The sequence below is a fragment of the Heterocephalus glaber genome, unplaced genomic scaffold, assembly GCF_053883595.1.
Source record: "Heterocephalus glaber isolate CG9 unplaced genomic scaffold, H.glaber_assembly_v1.0 deba00000122, whole genome shotgun sequence".
Taxonomy (NCBI): Eukaryota; Metazoa; Chordata; class Mammalia; order Rodentia; family Bathyergidae; genus Heterocephalus; species Heterocephalus glaber.
In genome coordinates, this window is record NW_028258138.1 from 75,529,719 (window position 1) to 75,544,491 (window position 14,773).

General features: G+C 48.0%; 1 protein-coding gene and 1 long non-coding RNA gene across 4 annotated transcripts in view; one reads left to right on the top strand and one right to left on the bottom strand.

The window, feature by feature from the left end:
- Heg1 (heart development protein with EGF like domains 1) overlaps positions 1 to 13,056 on the bottom strand; it is a 76,981-nt gene extending 63,925 nt beyond the window's left edge. Inside the window, exon 1 of one of the 3 annotated variants that reach the window (XM_021259598.2) lies at positions 12,763 to 13,056. In XM_021259598.2, the coding sequence (XP_021115257.1) occupies positions 12,763 to 12,982 (220 nt within the window). In that variant the 5' untranslated portion in view covers positions 12,983 to 13,056. Of the gene's footprint in view, positions 1 to 6,945; positions 7,063 to 12,762 lie in introns of those variants that run through there. The other 2 variants (XM_021259595.2, XM_021259608.2) reach the window with 2 other exon arrangements.
- LOC110349576 (uncharacterized) lies at positions 147 to 8,872 on the top strand. The gene is made up of 4 exons (XR_002395604.2): positions 147 to 717; positions 3,164 to 3,275; positions 5,749 to 8,359; positions 8,693 to 8,872. It is a non-coding gene; the product is annotated as an uncharacterized LOC110349576 (long non-coding RNA).
- Positions 13,057 to 14,773: the final 1,717 nt, after the last annotated feature.

Genomic DNA, 14,773 nt, shown 5'->3' on the forward strand with positions numbered 1-14,773 from the left:
TATATACTTAGCCCAGTGTTCTTGCTACTTTCTGAAACAGTTGTGGGAGCCCTGCTTTGTGAATGTCTTTATGAGGTATGATTGCAAGTATTGTGAATGCTGCTGCCGACTACCATCCAACGGAAAGGCAGGCATGTAAAAACACTGCAGTACCATGCAACTTCTGACTCTTCCCTGAAGTCAAAATGACCATGAAAGGTACACTATTTGGATATAGGACACTGAGGCAGACATAACAGCACAAAAAGAAGACTTCCAGCACTACAGAAAGTGTCAAGAATGATGGGATCAGTGTCTGAAGCAAGAGGGAGATCTGGGTGGGGGGAGTCAATAGCAATGTGTCTCTTACTGTAATCTTTTAAATTTTAAATACTGTATGTTTTTGCTCACACATATGCGTGCACGTGTGTGTGTGTGCACGTAGGGTACAAAGATGAATTAGATATGGAACTTGCCTCAAGGAGCTTTCTGCTTCCAGGTAGCTGAACCAAGAAAATCATTCCTTATGATGCCTCTGAAGCGTGAGAAGTAGCCCAGAGAGGCAGACTGTGCCCTGGGGCTTGCAAGGCGAAAGGCTGAGTGGAAGCCCATCCTTCCTCCACAGCTGCCTCTAGGCAGTGGAGGCCCTTCTCTAGCAGAGGCCTTGAAGCCTTTCCCCTAGGAGGCCTGAGAGGCGGAATTCAGCCGGATGGCCAGGAGTGGGATATTCTCGGGCAGGTAGGAACCTCAGGGGTATGGGGGGAAAGTGGCTGTGATCTCCCCAGAAAGGCAGCTGCCTACTTGGCTCAGCCACTATGGGCTGTGTTTTGAAATGCTGCCGCGGATGTAATGATTTTGGGTGGAGGACATTTAGGAGCCAAATACGTTTGTGTGAACAAAAGATTCAGCCCTAGATCTAAACTGTGCAGGGCTCTCAGGGAGTTTTGTTTCCTTCCTTGTTCTTATGCTAAAAGGAGCAGCCCTATAAAAAACTACATACACTGTGAAATGTTTGGACTTGAGGTATGATGATCAGATTTTTAAAAAGCTTCCCCTGCAACAGCTCTAGTGATAAAGAGGGTAGATATTACAAGGCACACCGTCATCTCCTCCTGGTGAGGGAGCTGGTTTTTGTTCAGTGGAAAGCAACCTGTCCTATCTCTTGGGACAAACAGATCTGTAGGACTGAGGCAAGGGACACTGAGGCCTGGAGCGTGAGTCCGGGCTCAGCCTTACAGAAACAGAACCAGCCCTGAGGTGTCCTCGATAAACTAAGGAGCGATACAGCCTCCCCAGACCAGAGGGAAAGATGAGGGACCTAGATGTGACCTCAACTCTACTTTAAAAATAATCCCACAGTTTTGTGTACTTGGTTTTTCTGCGTTTTTTTCCCCTTAAGAAAAAACCATTGGGTTGAAGATCAAAAGAGCCCTGTTCAGTTAGTTGAAGGCACAGGCAGTCTGCAGCAGGGCTGTCCACCTCATTTCTAGGGAGCACCTAACTTGCTGCCTCCATTTTCCTCGTCCCTCTCCATCTATGAAAAATAGACACCCAACAGAGTGGCTGAAAAGGAGTGTCCTCAGTGAAGGGCACCTGAGGCCACAGCCTCCAGCCTTGCCAGGCTAGCAATGTGAGTGCAGGAGAGGCATAGGCAGGAGCAGGCCTCCAGGTTCCTGTGTTGCCACTGTAAGGCTCACTCACACCCAGAGAGGAAGCTGGTGCAGGGCTCCACCAAAGGAGACCCGCCAGGTTAGTGAAACAATGAAAAGGCAAGGAAAAACATCCTGGTTCCGAGGAGGAAGTGGACTGAGGTGGGGTGGAAGTGGGCCTGCCCAGAGCTTGCAGTGGAGCTGCCTGAGAGGGTCTCGGGCTTTAAACATGTACACAGCCCTGACGGCTGGCTTTTTAAATTCTGCAGTTAATTTATTCTACAGACCTCTGTGAAGTGGCCCAGGACTCAAAGGAAATCACAGAAACATACTTTGTCTGAACTGTTTATGACTATTGAAAAATGGACATACTGGAATGATATTTCAGCACAAAGGGCTCAGCGGTCTGGTCTGAAGAAGGGAGGGGTGCTTGGGGCCTGGCTCTCTGAGGAAGGGCAGGGGAGTGGAGTCTACTAAAGAGAGAAACAAGAAGCTTCCCAATATGATTTTTAAACATAGATTAGGGAACCTGATCTCTATTCAAATATAAGCAATATTTTAATAGTTGTATACCTTAGGCAGTTAAGAAAAAAATAGAGGAAGGAGAAGGGCTAAAAGATAAACAAAAAGAAATTCACAGAAGGAGGAAGAAATAAGGCTAGGAAATATATTTTTTAAAAAAGATACACCTGGGAGGCATAGTTCAGTGCTTGCCTAGTATATGTGAGGCCACAGGTTTGATCTCCAGTACCACACACACACACACACACACACACACACACACACACACACAAAGCTATTATCAGAGCACAGTAATAAAACATGATAACCTGTGTGGCATGTGCCAGGCCAGCAGCATGTCACATAAATTGTCTCAGCTCATCCTCATGGTAGGATGAAGGGGTAGGCCTTTCAAGACAGTCTCATTATTAATCCCTGCTTTTCTGATAAGAAAACTGAGGTACAGTGGGATTTAGTAACTTGCCCAAAGTTACACAGCAAACTGTAAAATTGGATCCAAACTCAAGTCTGTCTGATTCCAAAGAAAATCCAATTTAATAAAATAGAAAAATGCATGAAGAATGAAAGACAAGAAAGAAAGAGCAAAGCTGACACAGAGAACTACAGAGAAACAGGAAGGTGTACTGAAAGAGAAAGCCAGAAAGGCCAGAGAGGGGCTTCCTCCAGGTGGGCTCCGAGGGCACCCCACCAAGGGCAGATGGATCCAAACAGCACTTCCTTGGTACAGACAGGTATGGGACATCCTGACATTCTAAGTGGCCCACTCTCCAGTGTAGTTCAGAGTTCTGGCAGGATTAAGAAGAAAGTAAGAGACAATAGGAAGTTAGCATCAGTGATGATTACAATATGCATGAGTAAGAACAGACAAGACAAGGCAGCAAGAGACAAAGATAATCCAGGTTTGAGTGGAGAATGGGAGATTAAAGGAACTACAAGCAAGCAAAGAGAGGGCAGGTTTTGGGGCAGGAAGGGTAACATGTTTGTGTCTTTAACTATTATCTGTTGGTTTAAAGTGAAGGACCATAAACACCTGTGAAAGAATGTTGGCAGACAGTTGAAGGAATGGAACTGGATTGCTGTTGAGAAGAAAAGCTATTCTGGCAATCACTCATTCAGAGAAAACAGGTGAAGCTGCACTGTCTTCCCTTCACAGTCTTTCCTACCTAGAATGTCCCACTTTCTGCCCCTTGGCCTTCTAGCAAAATCTGATTTGTTTCTCACAACCACCTCAGAGAGGTGCACCTACAAAAAGCCTTCCCCAAAGACAACACTCTCCCTCTGTAACCCTGTGTTATCTTGTTAGATGCAGCAGGGGTATCCACCTTGTTTCTAGGGAGCAACTGCAGAGGCCCACACACACCCTCTGATCACATTCCCGTGTCTCCTCCAAGCTGTGGCTCATAGAAAGTGCTTCACAAACGATCTGAGTTGGAGGTAGAAGGGCAAGGGTGGAACTGTAAAGAACATCTCACTTGAAGAGAGAGAAGAGACAGGAAGGAATTAGTCATGGCAACCAGAGACAGGTGAAAAGACAAAGAGATGGACTGAAAAAGGCCACTAAGATTTGCTAGAAATGTTCGTCATTTCTCTGCCTCTTCTCCAACTCTCTGTTCACCCTTCCATGACCACTTTCTTCATGAAGCTCCCCCTCATGTAGAATACTAATGCCCGGTGTGTTCCCTGGAAGCATTAATGACTAACGTGAACACAGCACACATATTTACAAAGCATGTCCATGTGGATCAATTCATTTCACCCTTATAATAGCACTGTAACATCAACAGAACTGGTTCATGTTATCTGTTTTACAGATATGGAAGTGGGTACAGAGATGAAAGTATTTGTCCCAGGTCACAGTTCACTGTGTTATGACTAAAATCTCTTGTTGAGTCTACATTTACAAGTGCTTTCACAGTCATAATTGTATCTGTTCTTCCTCGGTTGTTAGGAGCAAGATAGACATTATTCTCCCCATTAAGGCATAGGAAATTAAGACCTAGAGGTAGCCACCCTATGCCACATAGCTAGAAGTGGAAGGGGTTCAGACCAAAAGTCCTCTGCATCAGAGCTCCTGGGCCACCACTGGCCATCTGTCTTCTCTAACTCTGCCAGTGGCTACTGTCAGCAGCACTCCATTACCACAAAGCATGACTACACTATAAATAATTCCTAACAAGCCACAAGAATTCACCTACCCAACTAAGTATGATCCTCTTCAAAAAGGTCCCATTAGGACAATACTTATTCCAACAATGCTGTTATTGTTCAAAACATTTTATAAAATCTGCTAATTTCTTAAAAAGCCTACAGAATATTCTCTTGAGTTTCATGAATAAAGACAAATTATCATCCCCTGATAATGGATTTGGATTATTTTGGAAGCAGAAAAAAATTTAAAGCCCAATCTAATGAATGATGTAGGGACTAGAGACAATCAACCCATTTTGGATCCAGGAGAGGTCTGACTGCAAAGCCTCACCAGTGCATGGCTTGTGGGACACACACATGGCCTCTGAAGGTGGCTCTCAACTCTTTCGAATACTTCTGAAGTGCATGTCACTACCCTCAAAGGTTCTGATCTGAGGGAGAACACTCAGAGACCATTTGACTTGCAAATGGCTATTATTTTGTAGTCACACTTCATACACTTTTTGTATTCAATCCTATTGCTTCATATGTGTTCATCTGGTCTCAGATGATCATAGGTGAGGGCTGTTGCAACTGCTATTTCTGATTTCAATTCTTCAAATCTGCCTCTTTTATCTATGTATGTAAAGGTCAGGGGGTGAGTTCTAGGGATACCAAGGGATGCTTCAGGGAAGAGGAGGACCAGGTAAGAGTCGTTGGAAGACGGTAGCGAGCTCTTCAGTTCAGAACTTGTCCCCTATCCAATAAAATTCCTGGAGGACACAGGGGGTTGTCATCAACACCATGACCATGTAAACAAGCACTGGTTAAAGGAGCAGCAGCAGCAGCCCTTGGGTTATGAGTTTGGCTACCTAGGCACCAAGCAGTCGTCTTTACAGGGGTTAGATACCACATTCCCCGAGCAGGTTCTTTCCATGAATAGTCCATTTGACAGATGAGAAAGTGAAGGCACAGAGAGGCTAAATAGCCTACCAAAGTCCCACAGCTGGCAAATGGCAGTGCTGGGATTTGAACTGAGTCTGTTTGACCACCCAAACCAGGGTCTGTGACTGTAAAGCCAACAGGACTCTCATCTACAATCTGGTAAAAAATGATCCCCCAAATTTTCATCACATGGCAGCAAGAACTATCATGGTGGCCTTAGAGGCTAAAAAGGTGAAATTCATCCCCAAACTGAAGCTCTTTCCATCTTCTCCTAACATAGTAACACAGGGAAGGAAAATGGAGTAGTTTTCCCTACAGGTCTAACATGACACTCACTAGTTGCAGCCTTGCCCAAGGAACATCTCTCCAGAAAACAACCAGGTGCCTCTCTCCTGTACTCTTGCTACTCCTTGCACCACTCTGACTGCTTCAGTTCCAAGAATACAATTGGTAGGGCCACTTGGAGAGGCTGACCTTGACCTTTTATTTAACCATCTTTCTCCTTGGTCTTCACCTCCCAACTTAGGAGACAGCAAGAAGATATGTGTCAACTTACCAAATCCAGCTTCCAGCTCCAGCAGCTTGGCCTCCAGCGGCCTAGCTCCTTCCTCGCACAGAAACGGGAGCTTCTGTTATTTGGGTTCTCCACAGAGGTCAGAGCCTCTAAGGTCTCCCCAAAATCCCAGGAGTTGGAAACACAGCCTTGCCTGCCTGCCACGCCATCCAACTAGAACATTTTCCTCAACAACTTTGCTAGCACTGTTCCACGAAGTTCAAGAGCTGTCATAGAAAGCAAAAGGAATGTGCCCATTTTTCATAGCCTCTATGGTCTTGGCAGATGGTCTTCCAACTCCTTACGAGATCCCATAATGAGACTCCTACCCCATGTGGAAGTACAAGCCCTGCTGCTGTACCTTCTAGGGCACCTGGAAAGCCAATGTGACCTCCTTTCTGCAGTTCTCACAGCCATCCACGAACAAGCCACCCAGCCACTGAGGCCTGCCTGCCTATCTTCCAATTCTAAAACAAGACTAGCTTAGTCTTTCTTGCCTTAGGCCATTTGCCAGGCTGTTTCTTCTACCTGGCAAGCTCTTTCTGCTATAGGCAGGGAGATACCTTATGCCAAATCTCTAAGTCAGGAATAATTCTAACATGTACAAATACACTGGTGTGCACAGAAAGTGTGGAGTCGAGCAAGAAGAGGCTACAGAGGTGGCAGGGTCAGACCTTTGAATCTCACATTCCAAAAAGGAGGGCTGGATTTTATTCCAAGCTCAATCCAAAGCTCTTGAAGGATTTGAAGCCTGAGAAGGAGGTGACCTGAATTACATTTTAAGAAGATAACTCTAGTTTCTATGCGCACTGCTTAGAGAGAGCACAAGAGTGGATGAAATAGAACAGAAAAAAAGCAGTGGAAATGAAAGAGACCAACTCATGACACTATTTCAGAAATCAACCAGAACTGTGCCCCTCCTCCCTCCTCCCAAAAAAGGACACGGTGAGAGAGGAAAGGAGAGGAATGGAGGGTGACCCCTAGGCTCTGGATTAAGTAACCAGGTGAATAATGGTGTTGCCAATTCCTGACATGGAAAGAACTAGGAACTAACAAGTTAGGGGCTGAGATAAAAGATTTTGGTTCTCTCTGATTTCCCTTTGTCATTTCACTGTCAAACTTTGATGCTGGCAGGGAAGGAGGCCAACTCCTGCTGTCTCCCATGCTTACCATACAGCAGGCAGGCTTCTTCCTGGCCTCTTGAGGGTCCCCACCAAACAGCTCAGTCAGACCAATGTCCTTTCCTCAGGCCTCATTCTGCCCCATCTCCCTGCTCCTTTGACTTAGTATACCTGGAGGAAAGGACCAGACCAGGCAGAAAATGTTAATTTACTTTCACAGGTAAGTTAACAGGCCCCAGAGTCCATTAAGATGCAAATCCTTTGCTGATCCATAACCAGCCTGCAGACTGCCCCAGCTCTCACTGTGCCTCCAGGCCTGGTTGGTGCCTAAGCTAGCGCCTCTTCCTCCTCACCCTCTCCACTGGATGTTCTCTACCCCATCAGAGCCAGTTTCTTCTTCCTCAGTGGCTTCAATGACTGCCACCCTCCCCAGGCTGAATTTGGCCCTGGCTTTGCTCTAGTTCAGTTCCATATTCTCAACCTTCTGCAGAATTCTTCCACTGGGACTAGCTGTAGTCTTTACATCAAAAAGAGAAAAGCAGCCTCTTGAAAGGCAAGGCAGCTCCTCTCCACACCCCCTCAGGCTGCTTTCCTCTTTTACCTTTACCCTTGCATCTCTCCCTCTTAATTTCTCCCACTCCATTTCAGTCCATTCCCGGTTTTCAGCCTTTTCCTCCACTGCATGGGTACAATGCCACCAAGATTCCACTACAGCTGCAGTGAAACTACCAGGCTAGAGGAAGGATAGATCTGTCTGTAGTTCATCTGTTTGGCCCTTGCACCAAGCACAAATGAACAATGAAGTGGCAAACTACCTGCTCCCTCTTCCAAAGCTGCCACATGCTCCTCAATGTGGATGCCATGAAACAAAGGCCTTAATCAGGGCTCAAAGGCCCTCATCATGAGCCCTAGTCCCCTTTCCTGAGGGCTCTAGTTATCACAGGGCCCAGATCGTATCCTCAAGTCCTCTCCTCCATGTTTCCTGGCTGTTAATCACCTCCATTTAAAAAGTCTTGACCTTTTCAACATTTGGGATTCTGTAAATGCCAATAACCTCCCACCTCACCCATGTCCTTGTCCTTGTCACCTCCCAAAGCTAAATGAGCTCCCTCCTTCCCCATAAGGTCTTTCTCCAGTCCCCTGCAGTCTCCAGCTCTGCGTGCTGCAGCCATCGCTAACCACATCATTCCTTCTGTCAGTGTGATCTCATGACATTTCTTCAGTTATGAATCATTAATGCATCATATTTGTGACCCAACAAGATGTTCCCTAGGGACATCATAGATGTACCTACAAGCCCCACATCACCTGGCATCTCCTCACATGTAGTAGGGTCTCAGCAAATATTTCCTGAGCTATAAATCAATCAAAGGGGACACAGATGGAGACATCTGCCCAACTTCAAAACAAGGTGGAAGAGACAGGCTAGAAACATCTCTACTTCTGCCTATGCAAGATGAATGGTGAGTAGACAGAAAAGAGCATAGATGTTGAAAGTGATTTTACAGCATCTGAATGGCTCTCAGGGTCTCTCCTAATGAACAGTACTTGTGACAACTAGTAACTGCCTTATATCAGCCACTGCCCAGGTTCCCAGAAAGAGAGCCCACTAAGAAAGTCCACAATTCATTTCAGTTTGGATCATAATTAATGGAGCTATCTATGGCATCCATAACCTATGGACTAACATGTAAGTGGAGCATAAAATCACAATCTGTAAAAAACGCCATCTTATACATGTAAAAAGACCTGATGTTTTAACTTGGGCAATTAAAAAAATTTAAATTTCTCTACAGCTTGTCCCAATTACCTTCCACCTTCTCCCAATCATGGCCCCCAATCTCTAAAAAGAGGCAAGAGGAAAGAACTGAGGAAGCGAGGAAGAAGACTGATAAGCTGGACAGGACCGCAGAGATCTACAACCACTGCTACACCATTCTAAGGATGAGAAGACTTTGTGGTATTGTGGAAGGAGCAAATGGATTTGGTCAAAATTCATTTCAAATGCCTCTTCCGTTTCCTGTGTGGCCGGCCTAACCTTGCCAGGCTTCATTTTCCACAATTGGAAGGTAGAAACAATAATGCTCAAAAGATTGTTTGTGGGTGAAATGGGTAAAGAAATGTGAAAGCACCAACTACACACAGGCACTCAAAGGCTAAGGAGTAGAAAGAAGGACCAGGCTTGGCCTTCTTCCCTCTTCCCTCCCTGGGATTCTTTGAAGAAAGAGGCATTCATTGTAGCCAAGACCTCCTGTTCATAACAAAAAGGACACGGCGACAGAGGGAAGCCACTGAAGATGGCAGTAAGGACCAAACAAAACCACAATTGCCATCTGTTCTCTGCTTTCTTTCTCAGTGTCTCTGGACAAGGACAAATTAACTCCAGGTCACTTTCTCAGCCAGCTGGGCAGGCTGCTGGAAAGCAGAGGGATTACTGCGAGGGCAGGGAGCTCCTGCCCCAGCTGGCAGGGAACACTGTTGTCTCCCTCTGCTCACACCAGTCAGCCCAGGATAGAAATATAGGTTCAGCATCTGCACACATGTAGAAGAAAGCAATAAACAGGTTACTGCAAAGTTAAAAGGATGTGGCTTTTTTTTTTCTGCACTGCTGGGGATCAAACCCAGGAAGCATTCTGCTACTGAACTACATCCCCAAGCCTTTTTATTTTGAGACAGGATCTTGCTAAGTTACTTAGACTGACCTCGAACTTGGAATCCTGTCTCAAGACTCCACAATAGCTGAGATTACAGGCCTGCACCAAGACTGGGATGTGCTTTTAAACACACATGCCCATAGAGTCCTTTCTCCTCCACCAGCCTTCCACTTGGGACGACACCTTCCATCAAAGTAAGCAGCCATCCAGGAGAGGGCTACATTCCTGGGGAAAGCTACTCTCCCTTCCCCGAGGGGCTGCCTCTTGCCCAGCATGGGCCTTCACTGCACCTTGTAGGGCTCTGGTAGCAGCCAAGCAAAATGACGAAGTTGGCCTACAAAGTTAGAGCAGTTCAGGCGACAGCTATTTAACAGCTCAGAAGGGGCTGGGCTCAAAGCAAGCGCTTCCTTTACTCTAGGGAGTTGCATTTTTGTAAGATTATTATTCCTTGGGCTGGCTGCTCAGCTACTCAGCTTCATTTCCCCTTTGGATGGGAAAGTTCTTTCCTTTCTGCATGGATTTTTATTATGATTTCACACACACACACACCCACACCCACTTCTGGTCTGCAGATCTCATAATTAAAGCATGGCCTGTGGACCGAAAAAAAAATCAAAGCATATAAATTTAGTACTCAGCTTAGAACTGTGGCTCGGAAGCCCCGAGTAGTAGGAAACCACATAGAAAAAGGAAATCTCTAGTTGTCAGCCTACTTCCCACTACTGACTGAAACACTAGCAATAAATGGCAGCTGAACAGCTAGCAGAGTGACAGGTGGGTGCAAAAGCCTAACAATGGCTATACAAGCAGCAGACTGTTCTCCATGGGCTTAGAGACTCCAACCCAGGCAAACAACCTACATATAGAATGCAGTTAGCCAACAATGAGAACCTTGAACTCTGCCAGGAGGAGAAAAGGGGCTAGACATAGCCCACTGGGAGGAAAAGGTCATCTCTGGTCCTTGCTGTTGAAATGGTGGTCTGGAAGCTCAAGCCACAAGGGCCAGGCATTGACCTCTGGCATCCCACAGCAGGGAGAGGCTGTGGGCAGTTTTCCCAGCTCTCAGACAAAGCGCACTATTTGTGCAGCAGGAGCACCCCCTCCTGAACTCGAGCACATGGATAGAGCCTGGGTGAGCACCTATCAGGGCGCTGGAGAGGCCAGCACCCTGGAGGCCCTTTCAGCCTTGAGACTATGGTGCTTGTGAAATAAGCACTGGTACCTAGTGAGGCATGGTAGCCGATCCAAACTGGCCGAGGAAGTCCTTGGGTAATTAGAAAACTTGGGCTCAGAGTCACCTCATGCTTGGTTTTTTTTTTTTTTTTTTTGCTTGTTATTTCTTTGTTCTCCCTAAGGGACACTGTTTGAGCTACTGCCCAAAACAAGTACAGGTCTTGCAGGGTCTTCAGCCATCTCAGATACCTGAACCTTCCATCACATTCACCTCCCCAAATGAATCAAGCAGAAGGTTGTGGAGCCAAGACCAGCAGCATTACCTACTGTGCCCATGAGGAAAATCTCAGTTATTTACCTTATTTTCCCATAACATAGGTCCCTCCCTCTTTAACAGCCACCTCCTTAGGATCTGCGGGGATTCCCAGCAAGGGAAGGAAGGAGACTCGTGATCCAGCCTCCTCCAACCAGGGCCCCCCAAGTCAGCACTCTCCCACCCATCCCATAACCAGATCAGGCCGTCAGCTAACACTGCCTGAGTACCAGCCGGAGACACCTGTGTGTACCCGACGAAATGTCACCAAACACCATACAGTGTTCCTTCGTTACTTTTCTACTACAAAAAAAGTCAGGAAATGTTCTTTCATGTTCTTGATTCCTCCCACAGAAAGTAACAAAACAATGTTGTATGAAATCTAAAATCAGTCACTCCAGGATCCATCTCCTGCTGAATTTTTGAAGCTTCTTTCTCCTCTTCCTTTCATACTGTTCCTTAGTTTCTCAAAATTAGGCCAGTGGCTTAGAAATTCACAAAGACAAGGCAGTTTGAAATGATGGGAGGATTGCTGAATATGGAGTTGAGGTTTTACTGGTGGGGAAAACACTTTCTTATTTTATTCTAGGAAACACCCCTAGGCTGGATCAAGCACACTGACTCAAATACCAGGAAAAAAATATGACATAAGAGAAATACAACTCAATTGAAGTTATAACTCAATTGAATCTTCTCAACCTTCATCTAAACTCTAAATCAGTGTCATGTAGTAGCAGCCGGGTCTCTTCTCTCCAGGATGTCCCTGAGAGTGCACGTCCTGAGTCACTCACAGGAAGCCACGGGCTAACACCACCACGGTGCTGACTTTGTTCAAAGCACTTTCCACTATTTTTACTTTCATTTTGTCACATCGTCACCTGGAAGCTGGGAGGAAAAAGGGCCATCACTTCCATTGTACAGATGGAGAAACTAAGACCAAAAGAAAGGACATTCTCAGAGCCATAATGACATTACAGTTAGAATTCTAATCGGTCCTTGGCATTTTCTTTGATGCCAGGAAAAAGAGCCAGATACAAAGGCAGCAGGGAGGTCAGTTCCCTGTCTGCCTCAGACCAAGGGTCGCTTAAGGAGCACCTCGCTGGGAAAGGCAGGGGAGGAAAGAAAGGCTCAGGGACCGTGGTGGGCCAGTGTCTGCTTTGAGAGGCTCAGCCTCGAACTGCCCTTCCCCAAGTTCCTCTGCTTTTTAGGGTTGAACTAGGAGATCATGCGGTTTCAAACTACATCCTTTGTCCTTTTCACATCCTCGGTCCTAGGTCCTTTTAAAAATCCGTTATTTATGCTGGAAAGTCAGGCTCTATAACTGGAGAAACCAGTTCTGTGTCCATAACGAGAAAAAAGAGGAATTGGGGAACCCCGGCCGGAAGTTATCACCCCCGAGGTGGGAGAGGCGCTCTGGGAGGTCTTTTTCCTTTCCCTTTTCTCTAAGGGATCAGACAGCTGTGGGAGGCACAGAGGGTGCCCCGTGGGAGAAATAAGTTTTCTTTCAGAGCAGTGGGGAGAACGCGACGGTCACATCCCCAGTCCAGCCACCAGGACCCGCGTTCCTCCCTCGCAGCCCGCCCTCGGGTCCCCGTGCGCTGGGTTAGCGGGGTCGCGGGCCGGGGTCGCGCGTTGCGGAGGGGCCTAGCGCCGGGAACGCAGCCCCAGGACGCGCCCACACCCCGGCCCGGGCTGCTCGCTCGCGCCCGCCCGCCCCGCTACTCACCGGCGCTCACGCCTCGGGGGACCCGGCCGGAGCGTTCCCGCCGTATCGCGTGGCCGGGAGCGAGGGGCGCGGGCCTACGGAGCCCCGTGCCGGAGAGGGGCGCGCGGCGGGCCGGGGCGGGCACCTGGCCCCAGGTCCCGGGAGCCGCGGGCAGCAGCAGGAGCAGCAGCAGGAGCAGCAGGAGCGGTGGCGGGCCCCGCGAGGCGCGCGGCGAGGCCATGGTGGCTCACATGCCCGGCGCAAGGCCGGGGCGCAGGCCGGTGAGAGCGCTCTGAGCCCTCGAGCGCGCTCCCCGCCTCAAAAGTTGTGGGCGCGGCGGGTGGTGGGGCGGCCACATGCTAATTAGACGGGCGGGTCGCAGGCGGGTGGCTCCTCCTCGGTTGACATCACCGCCCCGCCGCGGGCCGGGGGCGGGGAGAGGGCAGGAAGGGGCCGGGGGTGGCCTGAGCCGCTGCGGTGAGGTCAGCGGGGCAGTCGTGTAACTTTGGTCCCATGCACGCGCCCCGGAGCATCGCTGTGCCTTTCGGAAAAAAAATGGGAAGAACCCAGCTTTCCGAACGAGAAACCACTTGGCCAACTCCATAGGTCGTGTGGCTGGCACCGACTAGATTATGCCCAGTGCTCTGATAGAAGTGAAGCCTGGGCCCTGCTTCCCCCGCCCCGCGCTGTCACCGCCCTTACTGATTTGAAGTGGCCCCCTACGCCACCACTGCCCTTTCCCAGATCCTCAGCGCGGTGCCCCGCTTGTCTTTGCCAAGCCGAGCACCTCACCCTCCGGCCAAGGCAGGAACCGAACATTCCCCTTCGCTCTCCGGAGCCTGGAGTCTGTTCCCATTCCGGAGCCTGGAGTCTGTTCCCATTCCGACCACTGCCTTGGGCTCGCACCAGAGTTCTGCAGAGCTGTCACCACCAGGACACCCAAACAGGCCTCAGGGAAAAGAAAACTGTGAATTCAGGCTCAGGCAGGGCAAATTCAATCAGGAAAAGGGCTGCAGACTGCAAATTGAACAAAGCAGCCCAGGGGCATCACTGAATGTGAAATGAAAGCTTCGAGAGAGAGGTTTAAGATTTAGTGTAAACAGATTTTCTTGGTAAATAAACCTCCTTGTCCTCCATATCCCCTCCCTTCCTAGTAAATAAGTAATAAAATGTCTAAATTTTATGACTGCAAGCCTCCATATCCTCTCCCCTCCCAGTAAATAAATAATAAAATGGTAGAATTTTAAGACTGCAAGCCTCTTCATTTGTAAGTGAAGAAAGAGGGGCTTGAAATGGGGGAATAACTTGCTCAAGACTAAAATCAGACCCAAAGATTGATGTATATCTATCCTTGAATGACTGGGTCATCCATCATTCATTCTTGTTTCCTAACTCAGAATTTGCATTAATTTAGACAGCATCTCAACTGAAAAGATTACCACAGCTGCTTGGTGTGTTGGGGTCTGCCATCTCCTTCCCTTTTCTCTGCTCCTCTGTTTCCCTGTGTCCAGACCCCTCTGGCCCAGCTCCAGGGGGAGGAGTGGATCATGGTGCTCTGGGCAGCTGCACATAGGCCCAGGCCCACTTTTTGGTGGCTCAGTACAAATGAGTCATTTGGCAGAAAACATGAAGGATGCTTCTGTATATAAACAAGCTCACCTTAAATAAGAGGGGGAGCAGTACAAATCTGGTTTTATTTTGCTTTGTTTTTAAAGAACCACAAAGCAAACCTGACTTCCCAGGTCTCTCATGGAATTTCTAGGTCTCTCAAAGAAAGTGCCAAACAGTAACCCCTGTAAATAACTCAGTTTGCTCATGGGCCCTGCTCAACGTCTCTGGAGACGGCTCCTATATTAACAGGCAAGACCTCGCAGCTGCCCAAACCCAGCCAGACAAGCTCCACCAGGCCAGCACATGGTACTCAGAGGTTCTGGTCAACACCACTCCCTCCCTTCCACAGAGAACATTTCACATGGTGTGAGTCACCCTTTGGACCACCAGAAAGGCATAAGGGTTTAATGGTTCTTCCAGG